Genomic DNA, 21,282 nt, shown 5'->3' with positions numbered 1-21,282 from the left:
ATTTGGACTTTAATTACTCCTGTTCTAGGTTTATCCCCTCAACAAGAGTATGGGCCTTCTAAGAGCAAGATCATAAAGCAGGGCTTCACACTAGAGCAGGAAACTCTGATTGGATAAATGCCTGAACTCCTGCTTTGAGACCCACAGAGCCTCCCAACCTGAGCAAACTCAATTGCCCTGAGTGTTCGATGGGAGGAAATTTCCTCAGTGGGCTGTGCTAAGCTCCAGGCCAAGCACCCTGAGCAACCTACTGTTTGATGCCTGCTTTTTCTTTTTCTCTCTCTTTCTTTCTTTTTCTTTCTTCTCTTTCTCTCTTTCTCTCTCTCTCTCTTTCTCTCTCTTTACTTCTCTCTCTCTCTCTCTCTCTCTTTTATAGGATGAAAAGAAAAGATAATGCTCTTTGGTGGGTTTTAACCCCTTTAGAAATGCCAGTTCGAAAATTCACTATCACCTCCCAAACTCCAGAAAAATGTTATCTTATAGAATTGAACAGGGCAGATTTGATGGTGAACCGTCCTGCTTCATCATCCCACCTAACTCCTACTCTCCTAGCTGAGAAGCTGCTTGCATTTTCTAGTTTTACTTTATCCATAAGCTCCTGAAAGGAACACTTTACTTAAGATGATTATAAGACTCCAGTGAAAAAACACATGAGCTACTTAGTTGTGATAACTTTTATCTCTGAGACAGCCACAGATCTGTTCAACTGTAGGATCCATTGGGCCAGGCTGTGTCTTTTTCACTGCCTGGGAATCCACGTGGCATCTCATATGGTTCCTAACATAGAACAGGCACTCAGTAAACACCTTTCCCTCCTGATGCAGAAAACTGGTGGATCAGATCAGTATCAATGTCATATAAACAGAACAGGAAACTACCACAAAGCCACTGAACCAAGAAATCAGAACTCACTGAAAAATCATTTCTGGTGGAAAATTACATGACTTAAAAAAATAATTTCCTAACTTCCCCAGGTGGAGTTCATTCCTCTTCACCTGGGGTCCTTATGGCACTCTACACAAGCCTCACTAGGTGGAAATTCTTTCCTTACCAAGTGGCCCCCCATACCAGGCAGTGGTGCTCCCTAAGGATGGAAACTGCCTCTAGCTTTTCACAGGGGGTTGTCAGTGCCCAACAACCAGTGGGTCCTCATGACTGAAACCCTGACTGAATGCTGTCAGTTATCCAAATGAGTGGCTTCTTTATTGAAGAAGGCTGTTACCCTATCAGCAGGACACGTGCTTCAAATTCTTTTTCAAGAATGGGAAAGCAGACTCCTACCGAACCATCTGTGTTCTGAGGCCTCATCGGATTTGGAGGTAACTGAAGGTACCTGGGAATATGGTGAGCTGGATAAGAGTTCAATCTTTGAGCAGCAAAAGGGGTATGCAAATTGACCAGGGAGACAGCACCTCTGAGTCTCCAGGAATGAATACTGACCTGGACAGAAGAAAAATGCCCAATATGCTCATTTAATCCCCACAATAATTATAGAGAGGTGTCTCTCAAACTTTGATGTGCATATAAATAACCTGGGAACCTCATAAAAAGTAGGTTCTGCTTCAGAAGATCTGGATGGGTTCTGACAGTCTGCATTTCTACCAATTTCCCAAATGTTCCCACAGACCAGATTTTGAGTAGCAAAGTTGTATAGTAAATATTGTATCCTGGTTTTGCAGCGGAAGCAGCTGATGCTCAGAAATATGAGGAGACTTGCCCCAGACCACAAAACTAGTAAGTGGCAGAGGTGGAAGGTGAACTCAGGTCTTCTGATCCCAAATCCAGCACCTTTTCATCATACTATACGGCTAACCTTTTGAGCTAAACAGCCACAACCACAGAGATGTATGGCTTTCCTGCATCCCTCAAATAAGCCTTACAATCAGCTTGTAAGGAAGGAGGAGGTAGAGCTAAAATATCAGCTACAGGAGAATCAAGCCAGCCAGATGCTCTCGTTAAGCACTTAAATACTTCAATCCTTCAGCTAAAACTCCTGAAGAAGAACCAAACAAACAAGGGGTTGCTAGATAGTCATTCCTTTACTAATGAAAGGCCGTAGCAAAGTATAATTGCATTTCAAAAAAAAAAAAAAAAACCTGTCTCGGTGATATGGGAATTATCAGAGCCATACAGTACACAGAACCAAATTAATTCCTAAACAAATGTCTAGTCCTGCATGTTGTGGGCTGCACTGCTCAGACCTTAGCTGGAATATTCAGAGTATTCAGCTCTGCCCACTCCACACCTTAAGAGCAACACTGGTGAGCAGGAGAACATTCAGAGGAAAGTAACAAGAACAGAAAGACCAGGCAACAGAACAACAGTCAATGGAACTGAGAAGATCTGTCCTAGAGAAATGCAGGCTTGAGACATATACCCCATCTTCCTTGATATGTCTTGTCCAAGGCGCTTTCGACCTGTTCTCCGAGGCCCCAAGAAACAGAATAAGCAACCTGTTTTTCCAATGAAAGAAACACAGTTCACAACTGTCTAGTATCAGAGCTGGGATTTGCCACCTTTCTAACTCTAGATCCCACAATCTCTCCACCATCCCAAGCTGCTTCCTTTGGAGCTACCACCCCAATCTGTACTAAAGGTAAGCACTACAAGAAGACAGATCTCAGTTCCAAATAAGAATGATTTTATAGCCAGAGCTGTCCAAAGACAGACTATGCTGTAGAGTGGGAGGATAGAGCACCCAATACAAATCCCATTAGCAGAGAGGTTCAATCAGAGGCTAACTGCTTGGCAGGAATAATGCAAAGGGAATTTGGGCATTGGCTGAGTGGCTGGGTGAGATGAACCTGCCAACTCTCAAAGATGAATTAATGTCTTCCTGCTGCATTTTCCTCTAACACATCATTTGTACACTTACTACAGTTGCTTTTTATCAGTTACTTGTATAAGTGTGTCTCTTCTGAACTGTGAGCATTTATAGGCAGAAAGTAGTGTCTTAACCACCTTTATTTTCCTTACTGTACCTAAGATTATACCTGGGAAACCAAGGAAACGTTTACATACCCCCTATGTACCATGCGCTCTGCTGGGCACTTTACATATATCAACTTATTCCGTAGCTTCACAAGAAACCTAAGAAGTGTTGTTATTCCTTTTTTAGAGATAGGAAAATTGAAACTCAGAGTGGATAAGTAACTGCCAAGGTACTGCTGGTGAGTAGTGAAGCAGGCATTCAAACTGAGAAACCTTTTGCCTACACCACCATGTTGCCTTCCTCCTAGAAGGAACTCAATAAACATCTGTTGATTTGAGACAAATACCTTAAAAACAGGCTAGTACTATATCCAGCTAGGTCTGTTGTTGTTTCCTACTGCTATACTTAAATTTCCTTTCTAAGTATAACCATTCATACTCAGAATGACCAATCTAAAGTTGTTTTGAATATTCTCTCTCTTACTTTTTAAAAGACAGTGGCAGAGCACAAAATAATTCCTTTCCAAAGGAATGCCTCAAGGCCTCAAGAGCTCTGCCCTTCTTCCTAGTCAGCCCTGGCTCCATCTCAGGGCTGTGACCACGTAAACAAACCAACTCCTGGCTTTCTGCCTCAGAAATGTACACTCACACTAAAACCCAACTCAGGACAACTCAAACTTTCCCTGAGCAAAACAGCTTGGCTCAAAAGTCCTCACATTTAGCTAAACCTCCAAACAAACTCTATCTTGAATTTCGAATCACATTATAAACCTACCGGCAGGCACTTAAAAATATTTAATCTCCCTGCCAAATGGGGCGAATTCAAATTTTGTCATTTGAATCAAAGGTGCCAGCATGTTTGGATAGCCAACACATATGGCCCCTCTGACACTCCATCTGTCTTAAGAAGTAAACCAACCCATTCTAGCCAACCATTTCTTCAAAGAAGAAACTTCAGTGTCACCAAGGGAAATTCTCACTGCTCAGTTCCCTGGGTGGAATTCAGGTTTTCCATCCCAGGGCCTCTGGGAGAGGAGATCCTGCTGGCACATACACCATTAACATGCTATGATTTTCAACCTGATACCTTTATTCCAGAGAATCAAAAGGCCACGATCACTATAAATTTAACTTAAGATGTTTCCTCATATGCTAATGTGTTAGAGCAACTTTATTAAACATAAGAGCTACCCTGGCTCCAGCAATGAGCAGGACTTAATGAAGACATATCTCCTGTGAGCGCCTGGCCTCTCTGCACCCATCAGACATTTTCAGCTGAACCTAAATTAACCTGTAAATGAACTGATTTGCATCCATAAATCCAAAAGAAATGTACCAGTGTAGGGTGTTTGAGATACCCAGTCTCCATTTCCCAATCTCAAACAATTCTCTTCTTAGACTAAAATATGATTCTTTCTACAGATTGTCTTCATCTTTATTAGAACGGGAAAAAAAAGGAAATCTGAACCACCTAAAGTAGATATTTCATAACTATAATGCCTTCAGAAGAAAAGAATATCTGATATCTGATTATCTTTCTTAGGAAGAAAACCAATTGTTTAGAAAAGGACCAAAAAAGACCTAAGTTTGGGTGATTTTTGTCATTTCACCTAGACTGCAATCCTAGTTTCTATCCAGTTCTCAACTTTTTCTTTTTGACAATCAAACCAAAGACGTCTGATCTACAATAACTTCATCAGAAAAGGAAGAGTATACTCAATATCCACAACGTGCCACACTCTTTCATATATTATCTTAGCTATTCCTCGCTATAGTCATGAGATTATTATTATTTCCACTTTATAAAAAAGGAAAGTGATGATATTTAATTCCCTTGGATGGCAAGGATTGTGTCTGGTATGTCTATGTTCTTAGCACTAAGCTCCCAGCACTGAGTACATGGCCTAGAACAACTTAAGAGCCTGCTACATGCTTAAGAATGAATGCAAGACTAAAGGAAAGGAAAAGAAATTTGGAAAAAATGTGTGATCCAAATTTTACTCTAGGCCACTAACTGAAACCACTGCCTGGAATATACCTGCACACTGTAAATAATCTACACCTAAGCTTCAGAGATTTGTTTCAATGGATAATATATCATCTTTCCAATGTGTATGCCACAAAGATAGCATCCATATTTGGCTATATGCTCCATAGGGCAGGGCTTGGTCCTGTCTCACTCTTTTTTCACCCACTCAGCACCACACCTTGCACAGGTAGGTGTTTAATGACCTGAGCGATGACAAAGGTTATGAAGACACTTTCTGCCATCATGGTAGTAAACAGAACACAAGATGCCACAACCACCAGAAGAACTGGTCTCTGAGTCAAATTACATCCTCTTTCCAGCCTCATTTTCCTTCTTGTATGATGGGAATAACAGAAGATACTCGCTAAATTGTTTTCATTCCTTTAATAAATAATTACTGAGCATTAACCACATGCCAGGCACTGTGCTAGGTGTCGGGAACACAGTGATGAACACGATCATCACAACTTGCCTCATGGAGCTCAGTCTCAGTGGATGCTATAAGACTCATATAAAAAGAGGAGTTTTACAAACTTCAAAGAACTATACCATTATGAAGTATTATTGTTCCTCCTCTATTCCCCAACTTGGTTAAAGGCATCATCCTCCACCTACTGTAAACTTGGGAATTGTCCTCAATTCCTTCATCCTGCTCAGTTTCAATCAATCACCAAGCCTCTTCCGATCCTCCTTCAGAGAAGTCTCTGACATGTATTACTTCTCATCTAGTTTTCCATCCTTCTACTCTAGGCCCTTTGCTCTTACCTGAATAATTACAAGTCTCCTTGTAATAATGTTAATAGCAAGTATTTATTGATAACTTACCATATGGCCAGCATTGTACTAAAAGCTTTGCATGTATAACATAATTTAATCTAATAAAGTAAATATTAGTACCCTTATTTACAGAGGAGGAATCTGAGATGCAGAGTAACCTGCGTAAGGCACACACAGAGCTAGTGACAAAGCTATAGCTCAAACTTATATCTATGAAATTCTATCCTTATTCCTTACTGGGTCCCTGCCTCCAGTCCCTTCCTGGTCAGTCTACACTTCTTCCTTATGCTGCTGCTGAGGGTTCTTTTATAAATCCAAGCTGATCTGTCTCCTCTGCATAGACAGCCAATGGCTCCTCACCAACTCCAGGTCAAGGTCTAAACGTACAGGCCACCCCTGTGTTATCTATCTGCTGTTCTGCCACACTCTCACAGCTTCCCAAACTCCTTGCTGACCCATCTCACATCTCCCTCCTCCGCAAAGCCTTCTATGCCCTTTCACCTCCAGAGGAACCTCCTTCTCTTTAGCCTCAGTCCCAAGTACACACTCATGTTTCAGCACTGACTAGTATGTTTCCTTCCCTTCCTCCCTCTTCCCTGTCCCTACCCCTCCCAGTCCCTCTCTTTCCCTCCCTCCCCAGCTCCCTTCTCTCCTCCACTCCACCCTCACCCCTCCCCGCCCCACCCACTCACACACTCAACAAAACAAAACTACACACCTCCAATCCTGAGTTCCTGGAGGGCAGGCACAGTGCCTTTTAATCTCTGATTCTCTAGGTCTCAGCACAGTATCAAGTCAATAAGTGACTAAATGAGTGGTATGTTGGTGGTGGTGTTAACACCTCACAGCACTATCCCAATAAGCAGATAAGACCTTTTCCTTCAGAGGACATTAAAAAGAAGGGCTGTAGCTTCTGTCCTCTCAGGCAAACTCAAGAAGATAGACTGCTTTCGGCAAAGTTATTACAACTATCTGAGGTTGGTCCTCCACAGTCTGCTAGCAGTCTCTCTCCAAGCCTCTTGAAAGCCAATTCGGTAACTTCTAAAATTGCAGAAACTAAACTAGCTCCAGATCACAGGAGAATTGCCCTCAGATAGAAGATGAGGTAAACTGATGCCCTCCTTCATCACCCTACAATGGGAAAAACATCCCCAAATGCAGACTGGTAAAAACAATGATTCTAATTACCATGAACAGAGGATCCTGACTCAGAGAGAGTCATCAAAGAAAAAAGCTAGAGACAGCAAAATCTAACTCTGCTCTCTATCTCCAGAGCTACAACTGGAGTCCAGGTCACAAACAGATGACTGTAATTGCCTCTTCACTGGTCTCCCAGCTCCAACCCTCACCCACCGCCCCATTGGTCTACTTTCCAAAGAGCAGCCAGATGGTGCTTTTAAAAACTGTATCAATGATTAGGACACATTCCTGCATAACATTCTCCAATAGCTTTCCATCCACTTGGAATAAAATCCAAATTCTTTACCAGGAAGTTCAAGGTCCACTCCCCACTCCCTTATGTCATACCACTCTCCCCTTGAATCAATACATGCCAGAAACAAAGGTCTTCTGTTTCTTAAAATAGGACAACCTCTGGGCCTGTTCCTATGCTGTTCTTCCGACCTGAAAGACCTCTCCCCTGATTTTTACAGAGCTGGTTCCTTTTTAAGGCTCAGTTCAAACATTACTTTTTAAAAAAGGGCTTTCCTGACTATTCTATCTAAAGTGGCACCCCTTCCCACCCCATCACTCCCCATTAGATTTTTTTTTTTTTAGCTCATCATGACTAGACAATATTTTCTTCATTTTCCTGGCTCTGTCTTCTCCCTCATTAGGGTGGTGGAAGCTGTGTTTTGTTCACCCCGTGAATACAGTGCATGCAGTAAGCACACAAAAAGACTTTCTGGAGGATTTGTTGACTATCAACAGTGAAGAATCCTCAGGATGAGCTATTTTGTTCTTCTGTTAGAACTAAGAAAATATCCATTTAGCCCCTGCTATGTGCTGGGCACTGTAGATTCATGATCTTCCTTTCAGAGAGGTAAATTAACTAGCTCAAGGTCACATGACTAGTGACTACCAGACTTCTGAGTCCAGTATTTGTTTGTACAGCTTCTAAACCCCTTTCAAGGGGAGGGCTGTTACTCTGTGGTTCACTCTCATATTGCTAATAGCTAGAAAAATTAAATATGTCTAAATTGCTTTAGTTATTAAAGCATTTCCACATTTATCTCACTTAAGAATATAAAGCACTAACACGGAAAGCCACACACAACCAAAAGAAGTAGAGTGCCATAAGGTTCAATATTCCTGCCCTGGGGACTGGAGAGAAGTCCGGGCAAATGGAGGAATGAAATCCTTATTTTTGTTATAGAGGAATGAGGAAGCTGTAAGTCACAGGAATGAAGGCTTGGACTTGTTGAAACTCCAGATAACACCTGGCTATGAAGCAACAAGAAGTGAATCACAGAGCTGGAAGGCACTTCAGGCGTCATGGAGGCCAATCTCTGGCTGATGGATGGAGGGAAATGAGACCTCAAGAGGAAAAGTAACTTGCTCAAGTTCATTCAGCAAGTGAACAAAGCTGGAAAGGAGGATCTCCTCTCTCCCAGTCCCCTTTGCTCTCAAGCTTTCTCAAGAATTGTGGGGCGGGGTAGGGGTGGAGAGAGGCCAGAGACAGCTCATGGACTCCACAGAGGAGTACACAGAAGGTAGGAGTGGGACCAGGAAGGTAAAAGTGTTAGGATGGGGGCAGAAATGAGCCAAGAAGGAGGAGGTGACAGTATCTGGGAAGGTGGGTGAGGGCACGCCAAAGGGAGGAGAGGAGGAAAAGACGGAAAAGAAAGGAATAGAGGGAGGGCGGAGGAAAATGTGAAAACAGGGTCTGGAGGGGCCTGATAAGAGTGGGGAGAGCCTGAGAAGAGAGGGTTTGGAATGAGAGTCTGATGGTGGAGGAGCCCAAGGTTCGAGGAGACGCTGAAGGGAGTCAGACAGGGAGAGTCCAGAACCCGGAAAGTCCCGGCAGGGAGTCTGACGTGGGAGATTTACGGGATCCAAGTAGGCCCTGGGGTGCGTCCGACGAAGGTGGAATCCGGGCCCGGGAAGCTGAGGGGAGTCTCAGGGGGCCGGGTTTACTCACCGCGCTTGTTCTTGGTGCCGTGCTTCTTGGCGGCTGTCAGCTCCTGCTCGATCTTCTTTTCCAGAAATTCTTGCTTCTTACTTAGCATTTCTTCAGTGTCCCGCAGCCGCTGGATGGCCTCCTGGGGGGTCGGGCCGCCCTTGCCAGCCTTACCCCCTCCCGCCCCAAACAGCTTCCCGAACATCGACATGGTTGCTGCTCGCCGCGCCGGCCTGCGCCGCCCGCTCCGGCTCGGCTCGGCTCCGGCGCCCGCTCCCGGCCCAGCCGCTCCCTGCAGCCGCAGGCCCCTCTGCCGCCTCCGCCCCGCAGCTGGGCCAGGCCGGTCCACCTCCCACAGGCCCCCACGCCCGGCCGGGCCGGCGTCAGGGCAACGCGCCGCTGACTGCAATTCCCGGTGGGCAACGCGCTGGCTGTGCCTCAAATCTAATGGAGGGAGGCACACGGCATGCCGGGAAGCTATAGTCTTCCGGCTTGAGGCGCTCCGTGGCGCGTATTTTTGGTCTACATAAGGTCAAAGGGCGAGTTGGCATGCTGGGAAATGTAGTCTCCTTGAGACTCTGCCCTATCGAGCAAGAAGGACAAAAAAGAAATAGCAATATTTTAAAAAAACAGTAATATTATGCACATTCGCTGATCCAGGCATCGTGCAAAGTGCGTTATATGCATTCACATTTAATTTTCATAAGCCTATGACTGATAATACCGTTCCTATTTAGTAGGTGAATAATCAATAAGACAAAAATTAAGTGCCTGGGTTAACTAACTAGCCCCGTCTCTACATACGCCGTTCCCTCTACTTGGAGAACCTTTCTACATTTTATTCACCTAACAGGTTCTTCGAAACCTAGTAAAGGCTAATAGCCTTGGGACTGAAGTTATGACTGCAAAGGTTCAGAACCCACCTTGAATACCTACTTGGGCAAGTTACTTACCCTATTCTGTGTGCCTTTCTTTCCAAATCTGTAAACTGGAGATAATAACAGGACCACCTTCAAGCTTATGTAAAATAAGGAATGTAAAGTGCTTACTTAGCATAGGCTTAGCACAGTAGGTGCTCAAAAACGTATATTCATTCCTATGTATTCTGAATCATCGTTATGCACAATAAACCAGGAGGAAACCCAGAACTTTCAAAAGTAGCAGAAATATTGAGGATTTTTTTTCCTTCTGTATTACACAGGCTCAGCTGGTTGTGGAGCCATATTTCATTATTTTCCCTTCTCTTTTACTACTAAGAATAATTTCTCCACTCATTAGCACATTGGCTGCATCTAGTAGCCAAACCTTCCCCAAGCCCACTATTCTAACTTCCTGCTTCCAATCACCAATAAAGAAAAAAGTGAGGGGTAGCTCCATAGTGTAGTGGTTAGCACGTCTGCTTTACACGCAGAAGGTCCTGGGTTCACACCCCAGGTGGGTCCACAGACCATGTGCCAGGCCCCCTGAATGTACCAGGGGTGCCAGGCCCTGGGGGGCTGCGAATGCTTGGGAGGAGACGCCCTGCCTTCAGAGATCCAGTTCTTAAGGGGAGATGACAACATCCGAAGGTCAGGGGTAGAAGTGGTGGGGCCCGGGGCGGGGGGATCAAAAAGGGGGAAAAAACAAGTGACTTCTCAAAGACCTTTTTCATTCCTTCTTGGACCTTTCAAGTATGTGAAGTTGCTTGGGAACAGAGTTTCAAATAAATGACAGCTTAACTGACTTTTTTCTCTATTATTTCACACATGAGTGTTGTCTCTTTCCCAGGCTTTGATCTACATGTGAATAAAAACATGCCTCAGATTGTTGTTCTTGTTGTAATGTGCCACAATCCTGTAAATATACAGGTGACCATTCTCAGAGAATGGGAGAGTTTATTTCACCCAACTTTCCAGGTTGGAAGAAATTTTTCAAATGTGAGAGACATCCTAGAAGTATCGAGAATTTACAGCTGCATAAATTGTGAAAATATAAGGCACACTTGTGTTTGTTTTGTAATTGAAACATTGAAATGTTTTTATCAAAATAAAAAATTAAAACAAAGAGACTTCAATCAAGTCACCTTATGGATAAAACAGCCCCTCCCCTCTTTTCTAAGTCATGCTGCAATCAGGCATACAGGTAGCAAAACACTTGCTGGGCTTGAGCCATGACCGAAAGACTATATGAACAAGCAGACACTGTAGGCCTCACTACCTATCTTCTATTGCTATGGGGTAAACTTTGATGTTAGCAGAGTCCCTCATGTCATAACTTTAGGAGCCCAGAAAAGCATTCTGGGGATATGACAGAACACTCAGGTTCAATCTTGAGCACTAACCCCAATCAATTGGTGTGGGTTACTCGGATTGCTGGGTTGAGAATAATTTTGAGGCTACATCAGGACTCCTTGTTAAAATGTGCTGAGATCGATTTGTGATGTCTGTCTAGAGTGCTAGATTAGAAGTCGTGACATTTGGACAATGTAGCTATCATACTGGCTGAGGATTCACCTGCTTTGGTAGAGGTTCACTGGGTGTGTCAGCTCCATACTGGAAAACCCTGGGTTTCCCTGGCCTTCATTTTCCTAGTCTCTTGGGCAAATGCACAGCCTCTTCAAACTGTGACTGGTATGAGCTCATTAAAAACCACAGGAAAAGAATGACCTATCATTTCATGCAACAACTTGAATGAATCACAGATATTATGCTGAATGGAAGAAATCAGACACAAAAACCTGTATGATTCCATTTATACAAAATTTAAAACCAAGCAAAACAAATCTATGGTGATAGGAGTCAGAATAGTGGTTACCTCTGAGGGTGGCATAGCCCAGGCAGAATGACTTCTACAGAGTGCTGGACAGGTTCTATATCAAGATCTAGTGGTGTTCACATGGGTGTATACAAATTTATCTACCTTTATTCTTAAGGTCACTTCCCTTTACATACCTTGTGTGCTTTATTAAATACATGTTATATCACAATTTAAAACAATTTCTCTGGTAAGAGCAGCAACAGAAGCATACAGTTTTTGTTTGCAAAGTACATTTGCATACAAAATCCCATCTTGTCTTCATCCACCAAAGCCCCTTGAAATAAACATTACTATACCATCTCCATTTTACAGGTGAGGAAACTGAGGACCACAGAAGTAGGATTTGCCCAAGGTCACATGATTAAAGATACTCAGCTATATATCTGTAATCTTCTTTTTAAAAATGTCAAGAAAAGCTGAATTATTAAAACCTATTATAAATAATGAGTTTTAAATTATGAATAAAAATTATTATAAAACTTGATCTCACATAATTACACCATGCCACATAGAGGATTTTGCTGATTTCTACTTGTAAAAACCAAGTAGAATACATCCAAAACTCTTTCCTGGTAAAAACACTCAACAAACTAGGAATAGAAGAGCACTGCTCAATCTAATAAAGAGCACCTATTAAAAACCCACAGCTGATATCATACTTAATGGTGAAAGAATGACAGTTTTCCCTCTAAGAACAGAAACAAGACTAGATGTCTACTCCCACTACTTCTATTCAACATTGCACTGGAGATTCTAACCTGGACAATTAGACAAGAAAAATAAAAGGCATCTAGATTTCAAAAGTAGAAGTAAACCTATTTCTATTTGCAGATGACATGATCTTCTATATAGAAAACCCAAAAGAATCCACAAAAACTATTAGAGCTAAAAACGCGCTCAGCAAAGTTACAAGATACAAGACCAATGCACAAAAGTCTGTTGCATTTCTATACATTAGCAAAGGACAAACTAAAAATATTAAGAAAACCATTCTATTCACAATAACACCGAAAAGAATAAAATATTTATGAACAAATTTAACAAAGGACTAGCAATTCTTGTAAACAGAAAAGTAAAATATTTTGTTGAAAGAAGTTAAAGAAGACTTAAATAAATGGAAAAACATCCTACGTTCATGGATTAGACTTATTATTAAGGTGGCGACACTCTCTAAATTGATCTACAACGCCTATCAAAATCCGAGCTACCTTTTTTGCAGAAAATGACCAAGCTGATTCTAAAATTCATATAGAATTGCAAGGGGCTCTAAATAGCCAAAACAAAGCTGGAGGACTCATATTTCCCAATTTTAAAACCTACTATATAGCTACAGTAATCAAAACAGTGTGGTACTGGCATAAGGACAGACATATAGATCAATAAAGAATAGAATTGAGAGTCAAGAAAGAAACCCATTCATCTATGATCAACTGATTTTCAGCAAGAGGGCCAACACCATTCAATGGAGAAAGAGTATTCTTTTCAACAAATGGTGCCAGGATAATTAGATATTCAAATACAAAAGAATGAATTTGTACCCCTACCTCACATCAAATACTCAAATGGATCAAAGATCTAACTGTAAGATATAAAACTCTTAGAGGGAAACATAAGTGTAAATCTCTGTGACCTTCAGTTAGGCAACAGTTTCTTAACTATGACACCAAAAGCACAAATAACAAAAGAATAAAAAAAAAGATACACTGGATTTCATTGAAATTAAAGATTTTTGTGCACCCAAGTATGCTATCAAGAAAGACAATCCATGAAATGAGAGAAATAATGGCAAATCCTATATCTGATAAGGGGTTAATATTCAAATATGTTTTTAAAAAATAACTCTTACAACTCAAAAACAAAAAGACAACCCAATTAAAAAGTACTGAATTGTACGCATTAGTTAAAATGGCGAATTTTATGTTACATGAATTTTATCTCAAAAAAAAGTATGTTGAAGTAATGAAAAGAAAACATGTTTTGGTGCCAACCACACAAACCTAGATTAGAACCGAGGCTCTGTTATACAACAATGTAGCACGGTGCAGGTAGCAAAGTATGAGACACTACCTTCCTCGCCAGGCCATTCTGAAGATTCACTGAGAACATAGGTAAAGGGCCTGGTAAGGAATACGCATCTAATAAATATTTACAAAATAAATAAACAAAAATAAAAACAGGAATAATCATCACTAACACCTGTTGAGCCCGAGTCAGATGGCTTACATAGACTGTTGCCCTGTGTAGTAGATACAGATTACAGTTGAGGAAAAAGAAGCTTAGAGAGGTTGAATGACTTACCCAAGGTCACTCTCATTATTAAGTGGTGTGGCTGGCATTTAAGACCCCCAATGAACAATAGAAAAATCTTTATTGAGCATTTTATGCTAAGCAAGACATTGAGCTAAGCATTAAATGCATTACCTCATTTGGTATGCAAAACAACTGCAATAAGTGGGCATTATTATTGTCCTCATTTTATACAGTAGGTACTAGGGAAACAGAAAAGTTGAACAGCTTGCCCAAGGTCACACAGCTTGTAAAGGCAGAGCCGGAATTCTTACTGTAAAGATGACCAGCTTAGCCATACACTATACTGCCTATGTCCAAATGAATGGGTGGACAGATACAAACAAACCCATAAAAATGAAGTGTAATGGGTCTGGGAGAAGGTATGACCTTCCTGAGGAATAGTGTAGTTAGCGATAGGGTTAGGACAAATCTGGTAGAACCTGAGAGGGGTGAGTGGGGGGAAACTGTGCACTGGGGGGCCTCTGCACTTGAGCTAATGGTGGGTTACAGGGTCTACTCCATACTCCATACCCATTCATCTGAGCATGTGGAGGCCACACAAAAGGTGCTGTGCCCTAGAGGGCTAAATGTGTCCTTCTCAGTGAGACTTTCTAGGTCACCCCATATAATTCTACAATCTGCCTCCTAACCCACACTCCCAAACCTCTATTCTCTTCTATTTTTTCTTCTTTCTACAATACTCATCACCTTCTAACATATCATATAATTTGCTTAGTTACTTTGTTATTTATCTTCTGCTTCTTCCACAGGGGATCTCCACAGATCATTTTTTGGTTCCTGATGTATCCTCAATGCAAGAACTATACCTAGCTTGTAGTAGGTGCTCAATAAATATTTGTCAAATGAATAAATGAATGGACTGAGGTAGCAGAGATGGGGTGTGGGGGCAGGAAAACTCGGTCTGGACTAATCCTTGCCATGATGAGACTTTGGACAATACTCTTTCCTTTTTTGGGCTTCAGTTTATTCTGATTTTACAAAGGGCCCAAAGCCTTGAAATTGGACCTCTGCCACATTCTGTGCCTGACCACACATCAGTCACCCTTGGTGAGAAGGAGGTCGCCCACAACACTTGCAGTAGAATCTGCTAACCTGACTATTACCCTTCAGGCCCATGAGAATCCATGGGGGTTACTTGCTGGCAGCATTGGGGGTTGGGAGCACCTGTAGTTGTCACCTTCGCTCTTTCCTCCCCAAGAGAGACAAAACTGGTCCAACTGGTTCTTCTGGGCCACCGGGATACCTGCTCTATCAACTGAGACTTCCAAGCCACCACCTTTGTCATTTGTCCCAAATATTCTCAGCTCCCTCTTAAAAATGGAAAATGTCTTTTATATCAGATATTAACTTCTAGGACTTTGGGTCAGCCACTTCTCAGACTACATGGCAGATTCTTACTGGGGGAAACTCACCTTTGACCTCCATGGAATGGGAGGAGGGGAAGGGTAGAGTGGGCTTTGTTCTCTCAAAGTGCTGTTGCTGTTCATTCATTCAACAAATATTGATTGAGCGGTTCCTGGGCAGTTCTAGGCACTGTAAAAATAACAGTGAACAAAACAGACAAACGTTCTTGACCCTGTGGACCTTTTGTTTCTAATGAGGGGAACAAACAATAAAGAAGTGTGTAATCTAATGTCAAAAGTGATGAATAAAAATGAAGCAGGGTAAGGAACTAGAGTGTGATGGGGTTAGGTGGGAACTATTTTAGAAAGCTTGGCCAGGGAAGGCCTCTCAGAGAGAATGGCTTTTGGACAAAAGTGAATAGTGAGAGCGAGCCAGCCATACGAAAATCTAAGAGGCAAAACCAAAACAAAACAAACAAAAAAACCCTCCATTAAACAGAGGAAACAGCAAGTGCAAAGGCCCTAAGGCAGGAACTAGCTTATATGATGGAAGAGGAGCAAGAGGGCAGGTGGCTGGCGTGGAGTGAGAGAAGGAGTGTTAGGAGACAAGGGCTGCATCATGTAGAACCTTGAAATCTACAGGGAAAACTTTACATTTCATTCTGGGAGAGATCAAAAGCCACCAGAGGGTTTTAAACAGGAAAGTGGCATAATATGATTCAGGCTCTAGAAAGATTCCCTGGGCTGCTATCTAGAGAATGGATCATGGTGGGGGAAGAGAAAAAGCAGGAAGACCAAAGAGAAGGCTGAAGCAATCATCCATGCAAGAGAAGTTGGCAGCCTAGGTAGGATAGTAATGTCTAAGGAGATGAACAATGGTGGAGCTTCGAAAAAGTGGTTCCAAGTTAAGACCCCAGCTCATCAGAGCTGGTGAGAACTTTAGAGATCCTAAGACAAGGCAGGAAATTGGAGTCCTGGGTTTGAAGCCCTGCTCCACATGTTCTGGCTGTTAGTCCTTGGGCAGGTTGCTACACCTCTCCGAGACTTCGTTTCCACATTTGTACACCGCGCATGATGAGAGAGCTTGCTTCTAAGGGGAGTCTTGCGGACGCACTGACATGTACGTAAGTCACAGAGCACAAGGCTTGGAGCTTACTAGACAGTAAAGTTAGTTACAACTCAACTCCCCACAATTATCAGTGAGGAACTGAGGCCAGCTAGCTTAGAGGCAGACAGAAGACTGGAAGGGGAAGGGAGAAAAGGAAGCAGAATTTACAGGGTTCCTCAAGCCATATACCCACAGCGTCCAGACATGGATGAGTAAAGTGGACCAGGTACATGAAAAATCATGTGATCCTCTCTGGTCATCTTGTTTTCCCACTTTTGAGACACGTGGATAATTAGAAATATTTTTCTACTCTATGATAAATCAAAACAAGTACAGTAGGTAGCAACTGACGTTCAGTTGCAATGTCAGGGGGACAACATGAGAACTATGGCTATATGGAATGCATGTGCCCATCGAAAGGGGCTGGTGCCAGCTCCATCTGACTGCCACCCAACTGTGCCAGGTATCCTAATTTAATTTTAAAAGTCAGAAATCCAGATTTTTAGGTGAAATCTCCTGATTTTAATTTAAATTTATAAATGCTTCTGGGTATTGGAAAAATAGCAAATTTTATATATTGTTTCTTGCTATTATTTCAGCATCTTTGCTATTTTTTCACCCTTTCTGATCCTTCTATCATTTATTTCTTTTTCTTGCCTCATTGCCATGGCAAGGCCTCCAACATAATGTTGGAGTCATGAAAGTAGGCATCCTTGTCTTGCTCCTGACACAGAGAGAATACATCTCATTTTCCACTGTTGTAATAGGTTTTTAATTTCATTATTTTTAAATGTTGGCTCATTTTTTTCAAACATTGTGAAAACTAAACAAAGTCTGTTTGTGGTCTGGGTTCAGCCCATAGGCTGCCAATTTGTGATCTGTTTTACCTGAATTCTCTCTCTGAATTGTGACATCTCATCAGGTAGGTACTAATATTCTCCCCATTTGACATATAAGGACACTGAGGTTCAGAGAGGTGAAGTGATTTGCCACAGACAGCTGGGAAGGGTTAGAGCCAGGATTCAAACCCAGCTCTTCCTGATGCCCAAATCTGTGGGATGCCCAGGACAGCGTCTTTACACTATATCCTGTCCAGCATCTCAGTGCTCTATAAGGAGCCCTGGGGACCTGGAGCAGTTCTGTCATGAACTCTGAGTGACCCTTGATCAAGGGCCTTCCCCTCTCTGAGCCCCAGTCACCTCATCTGCCAAGCTGGGAAGGATTTAGCTACGGGAGCCCCACTATTGTCCCAGCTTCCTCCCCTGTAGTCAAACAGTACATCTATTAAATATTAGACCTTATCTTGATATGTCCCTTGTTCTGTAGCCTACTGCTGCATGACTTGGAGCTGCTTAACCTCACTGTGCCTGTTGCCTCATCTCAGCTGTAAAATAGGATTCAAAGTAGCACCTACTTCAAAGTGCTTAGGACATGCCAGACAAGGCATAAGTGCCTAGTAAATGTTAGTCCTCATGATTACTGGTAAATGTGCATGCACGTGTACATTGACAAGAGGCAGAAATATAACTTAGTTCTATTAAGATGAAAGTTGTGGGGTTTTTTTAACATTTCCTTTGATGTCACAGCTTTTTTAAATGTTTAATGCCTCCTATGACTCATTATGTAGAGAATAAAGTCCAAATTCCTTAACCCAACATCCAAGGATCTCTCTGATTTGACATCAACCTATATTTCAATAGAGCAAAGTGATTAACAGCACATGGAGGCAGACCACCCCAGCCTGAATCCCAGCTCTGTGACTTACTAGCTGTATGAGCATTTTGCCTCTCTGTGCCTCTGTTTCCGCATCTGTAAAATAAGGAAAGTAACAATTCTCACCTGATGGGCTGAGGTAATTAATGTGACATAAAAAGCTTAGTACAGTGTCCATAATATGTCCAAGTGGAAGCTTAAACATGTTAGTGATTATCATGACCCCCTCACATCTCTGGTCACCCTGGACCATTCACCAGCCCTGGAATACAATAGGCCTTGCATTGTCATACCTCACAGCCTTTGTTCATGCCTTGCTCTCCTTAACATAATTTCCCCTAACTACTCATCCATCAAAACATGTGTCAAGGGCCAGCTCAAATGTCACTTCCTCTGAAGAGACTTTCTGTCCTCACCAGTTCCTCTCTTGGCCTTTTTGAGGATTGGGTACACTTACAGCCCGGACCCCCTTGTCTGTGCACTACTGCCTCATTTGTCCCCCTCACTACATCCTAGCTCTCCTGAGGATGTGGGGATGTCGGAGTTCCAGCCTTGGGTCCCAGCACAAATGTCTGAGGGATGTGCCAGCCTTCAAGGAAACTCAGTTATCAAACTGAGTCCAATAGTTCTGCTCTATCCTGCTTCGTCCCCTCTTGAGCCTCAGTTCCCTCTCCTGTAACAGGCTCATGGCCCAGTAGTATGGTTGTAAAGATAAATGAAGAAACATCAGTCAAGGCCCCTTTACTCTCTCTCTGCCTCCAGATGAGCCTGGTTTGCTTCCCCCTGGAATAGCTCTGGACAGGGAAAGGAATGCTGGACATGAGGGCATCTATGGCCATCCGGAGGCCTGCTTGAGATGCACTTCTGGCTCTGGTCAGAATTTTTTTTTTTTTCCAGTCTGATAAATCAGTCTTTTAATAATTTATAGTTGAATAATATTATAATGTTCAACTATAATGTTTTAATTAAAAATATGGAACGTTTCACGAATTTGCGTGCCATCCTTGTGCAAGGGCCAGGCTAATCTTCTCTGTATCGTTCCGATTTTAGTACATGTGCTGCCGAAGCAAGCACTGGTCAGAATTTCTGATTCCAAGAGGTTTGGGGCAAGGTCTAGGTCCTGCATTTTCAAAAGTGAGTATAAACCCCTTCCTCTAGGTGTTTCCAGGATCTCTATTCTGAAATAACCATTCTGAGGGCAACAAATTTCTCCAAGGTTAATGGGGCAACCCTGCCTTGTGTGAGGGGCCATGAACTCCTTGGCCCCCACACACTTTGGAGGGGGAATGCTGCCATCTAGAAACTAAGAAACTGCCAAAGTTAGGGCCTGAGCCATGTGGACACTAGTTTGATAAAAACATTTACTGAGCACTTTCTAAGTGCAGGGCACTATGCTGAACCTTTTGCATATTTCATCATACTGGATCCCCATGACAGCCCTATGAGGTAGCACTGTCATAAGCCTCATTGTACAGATAAGGAACACAGGGCTCAGGGAAGTGACTTACCACGGTCACACAACGAGCGAGTGGCAGTATTTGGATTTAAAGCCAGATCTGGCTCATAGCTGCACTCTAACCAGGACACTCAAATGTCTCCTAAATGCCTACATCACAGAGTTGTCTGGGGATGTTATGAAGAACCTTATGTGAAAAGGTCCAGCAGATAAGGGCTCTGACCATGTCAGGCTGCCCAAACAGTGGCTTGACTGTAGGCCACCCCTAAGGCAGCCCAGAAGGGATGGGCAGGACCTGTCTTCTCTCTTAGGCAGCCCAACCATCAGCCTAGACTGGCCAGACCCTAGGCTGCTCAGGTTTAGTCATCTCTCTTGCCATTACCCCTGCCTGGAAGCCATAGGCAGCCCTGCCTCAGGTCCCAGAATGCTACAGGGCTTTCCAGAAGGATAGGGGACACAGTGGGGTGTTCATGGGTCAGGGTTTATAAATGACATTGCAAAAGGATTTCTGCTGACAGCTCGCTTCCATTGGGAAGAATCTCTAGTCTGCCACCTGAGGCCCTGGACCCAAATGTGACCATCAAGCTGGGCCGTGAGAGCAAACACCATGGGTCTATCACTCCGAGGCCTGGATGTAGACGGGCACAGCAAGCATGGCACATGGACCATCAGCCCCTGCTTGAAGCTCTGCCAGCGTCAGGTTGGAGCCCAGACCCTCGGCATGCCCAGGCACTACCAGCTCAGGTTCACCACCCACCGTGCCACCCACTACGATAGACAGCACGGCATCTGGCTCCGAGAAGGGTGGCTTGCCTGGGGCAGCCTCGGGCACTGGCCCAGCCCCTGCATCCTTAAGTTCCTCCAGCCCCAGCGGGTCAGGCAGGGTGGTCACCACTTTGCGACCACCACTGCTGCCACTGCGGGGGGCTGCCCTCCTTCGGGGGGGCCGCCGGGCTTGCAGGTCCTTGTCCTTTTGGGGGCCGAGGCGACAGCGGTGATCCTTGAGGTATTTGTGGCGGGAAAAGCCCTTGGCGCAGCCAGCACAGCGGAACTTGTAGTTGCCGGTGTGGGCGCGCTGGTGCTCAGCGAGGTGAGCGCGGCGGCTGAAGGACTTGCTGCACAGGGCACACTTGTGGAGCTTCATGCCTGGTGGGGAGAGGAAGTCAGTGAGAGACACCCAGACCCTTTACCCTGCAACAGTGCCCCTGCCCTTGAGATAAAAACCCAGTCTCTTGGCTTGCCTACAAGCATCCACGTGTTCGGGGCCCTGCTACTTCCAGTCTTATCTCCCACCTCCTCCCAGCCACTCTGAGCCAGCCACACTCATTCTCCTCAAATGTGCAAGCTGGCTCCTACCTCTGGGTCTTTGTACGTGCTGCTTCCCTCTGCCTGGAACAATATGCTCAGCCCCTAAACCTTGGCTAACTTTGCCAGGTCACCATAATCTCTTTCCTCTGTGGTCTGCCTGCCTCACCTCTGCCTCCTCAGACCATTCTCTATAGGGAAGCTAGTGATGTCTTTGTAAGACACACAAAGGAACATGATATTCCCTGCTTCAAATTCTCCAACAATTCCCCAAGTTTTCCACAAAGCCCCTTGTAGTCTGACCACCCCCTTCACCTCTCAGCCCCATCTCCTCCCTCCCCCTGCATTGTTCTCTGAGCTCCAGGCCTCCCTCCTGCCTTTCCTTGTCTCAAACAT

The 21,282-nt window shown here is 43.6% G+C and overlaps 2 protein-coding genes and 1 non-coding gene across 3 annotated transcripts in view; all 3 read right to left on the bottom strand.

The window, feature by feature from the left end:
• CHMP4B (charged multivesicular body protein 4B) overlaps nt 1–9,296 on the bottom strand; it is a 41,605-nt gene extending 32,309 nt beyond the window's left edge. The window contains exon 1 of the mRNA XM_011378283.2: nt 8,877–9,296. Coding sequence (XP_011376585.1) covers nt 8,877–9,066 — 190 coding nt within the window. The 5' untranslated portion in view covers nt 9,067–9,296. The remainder of the gene's footprint in view (nt 1–8,876) is intronic.
• Nucleotides 9,297–11,570: 2,274 nt separating this feature from the next.
• Nucleotides 11,571–21,282, bottom strand: part of ZNF341 (zinc finger protein 341) — a 44,217-nt gene continuing 34,505 nt past the window's right edge. The window contains exon 15 of the mRNA XM_023522232.1: nt 11,571–20,727. Coding sequence (XP_023378000.1) covers nt 20,198–20,727 — 530 coding nt within the window. The 3' untranslated portion in view covers nt 11,571–20,197. The remainder of the gene's footprint in view (nt 20,728–21,282) is intronic.
• Nucleotides 19,093–19,199, bottom strand: LOC111730825. The gene has a single exon (XR_002776837.1). It is a non-coding gene; the product is annotated as a U6 spliceosomal RNA (small nuclear RNA).

This window comes from Pteropus vampyrus, unplaced genomic scaffold (genome assembly GCF_000151845.1).
Source record: "Pteropus vampyrus isolate Shadow unplaced genomic scaffold, Pvam_2.0 Scaffold336, whole genome shotgun sequence".
In the NCBI taxonomy this organism is placed as follows: Eukaryota; Metazoa; Chordata; class Mammalia; order Chiroptera; family Pteropodidae; genus Pteropus; species Pteropus vampyrus.
Note: the sequence above shows the minus strand (reverse complement) of the source record. Positions and strands in the feature narration are given on the sequence as shown.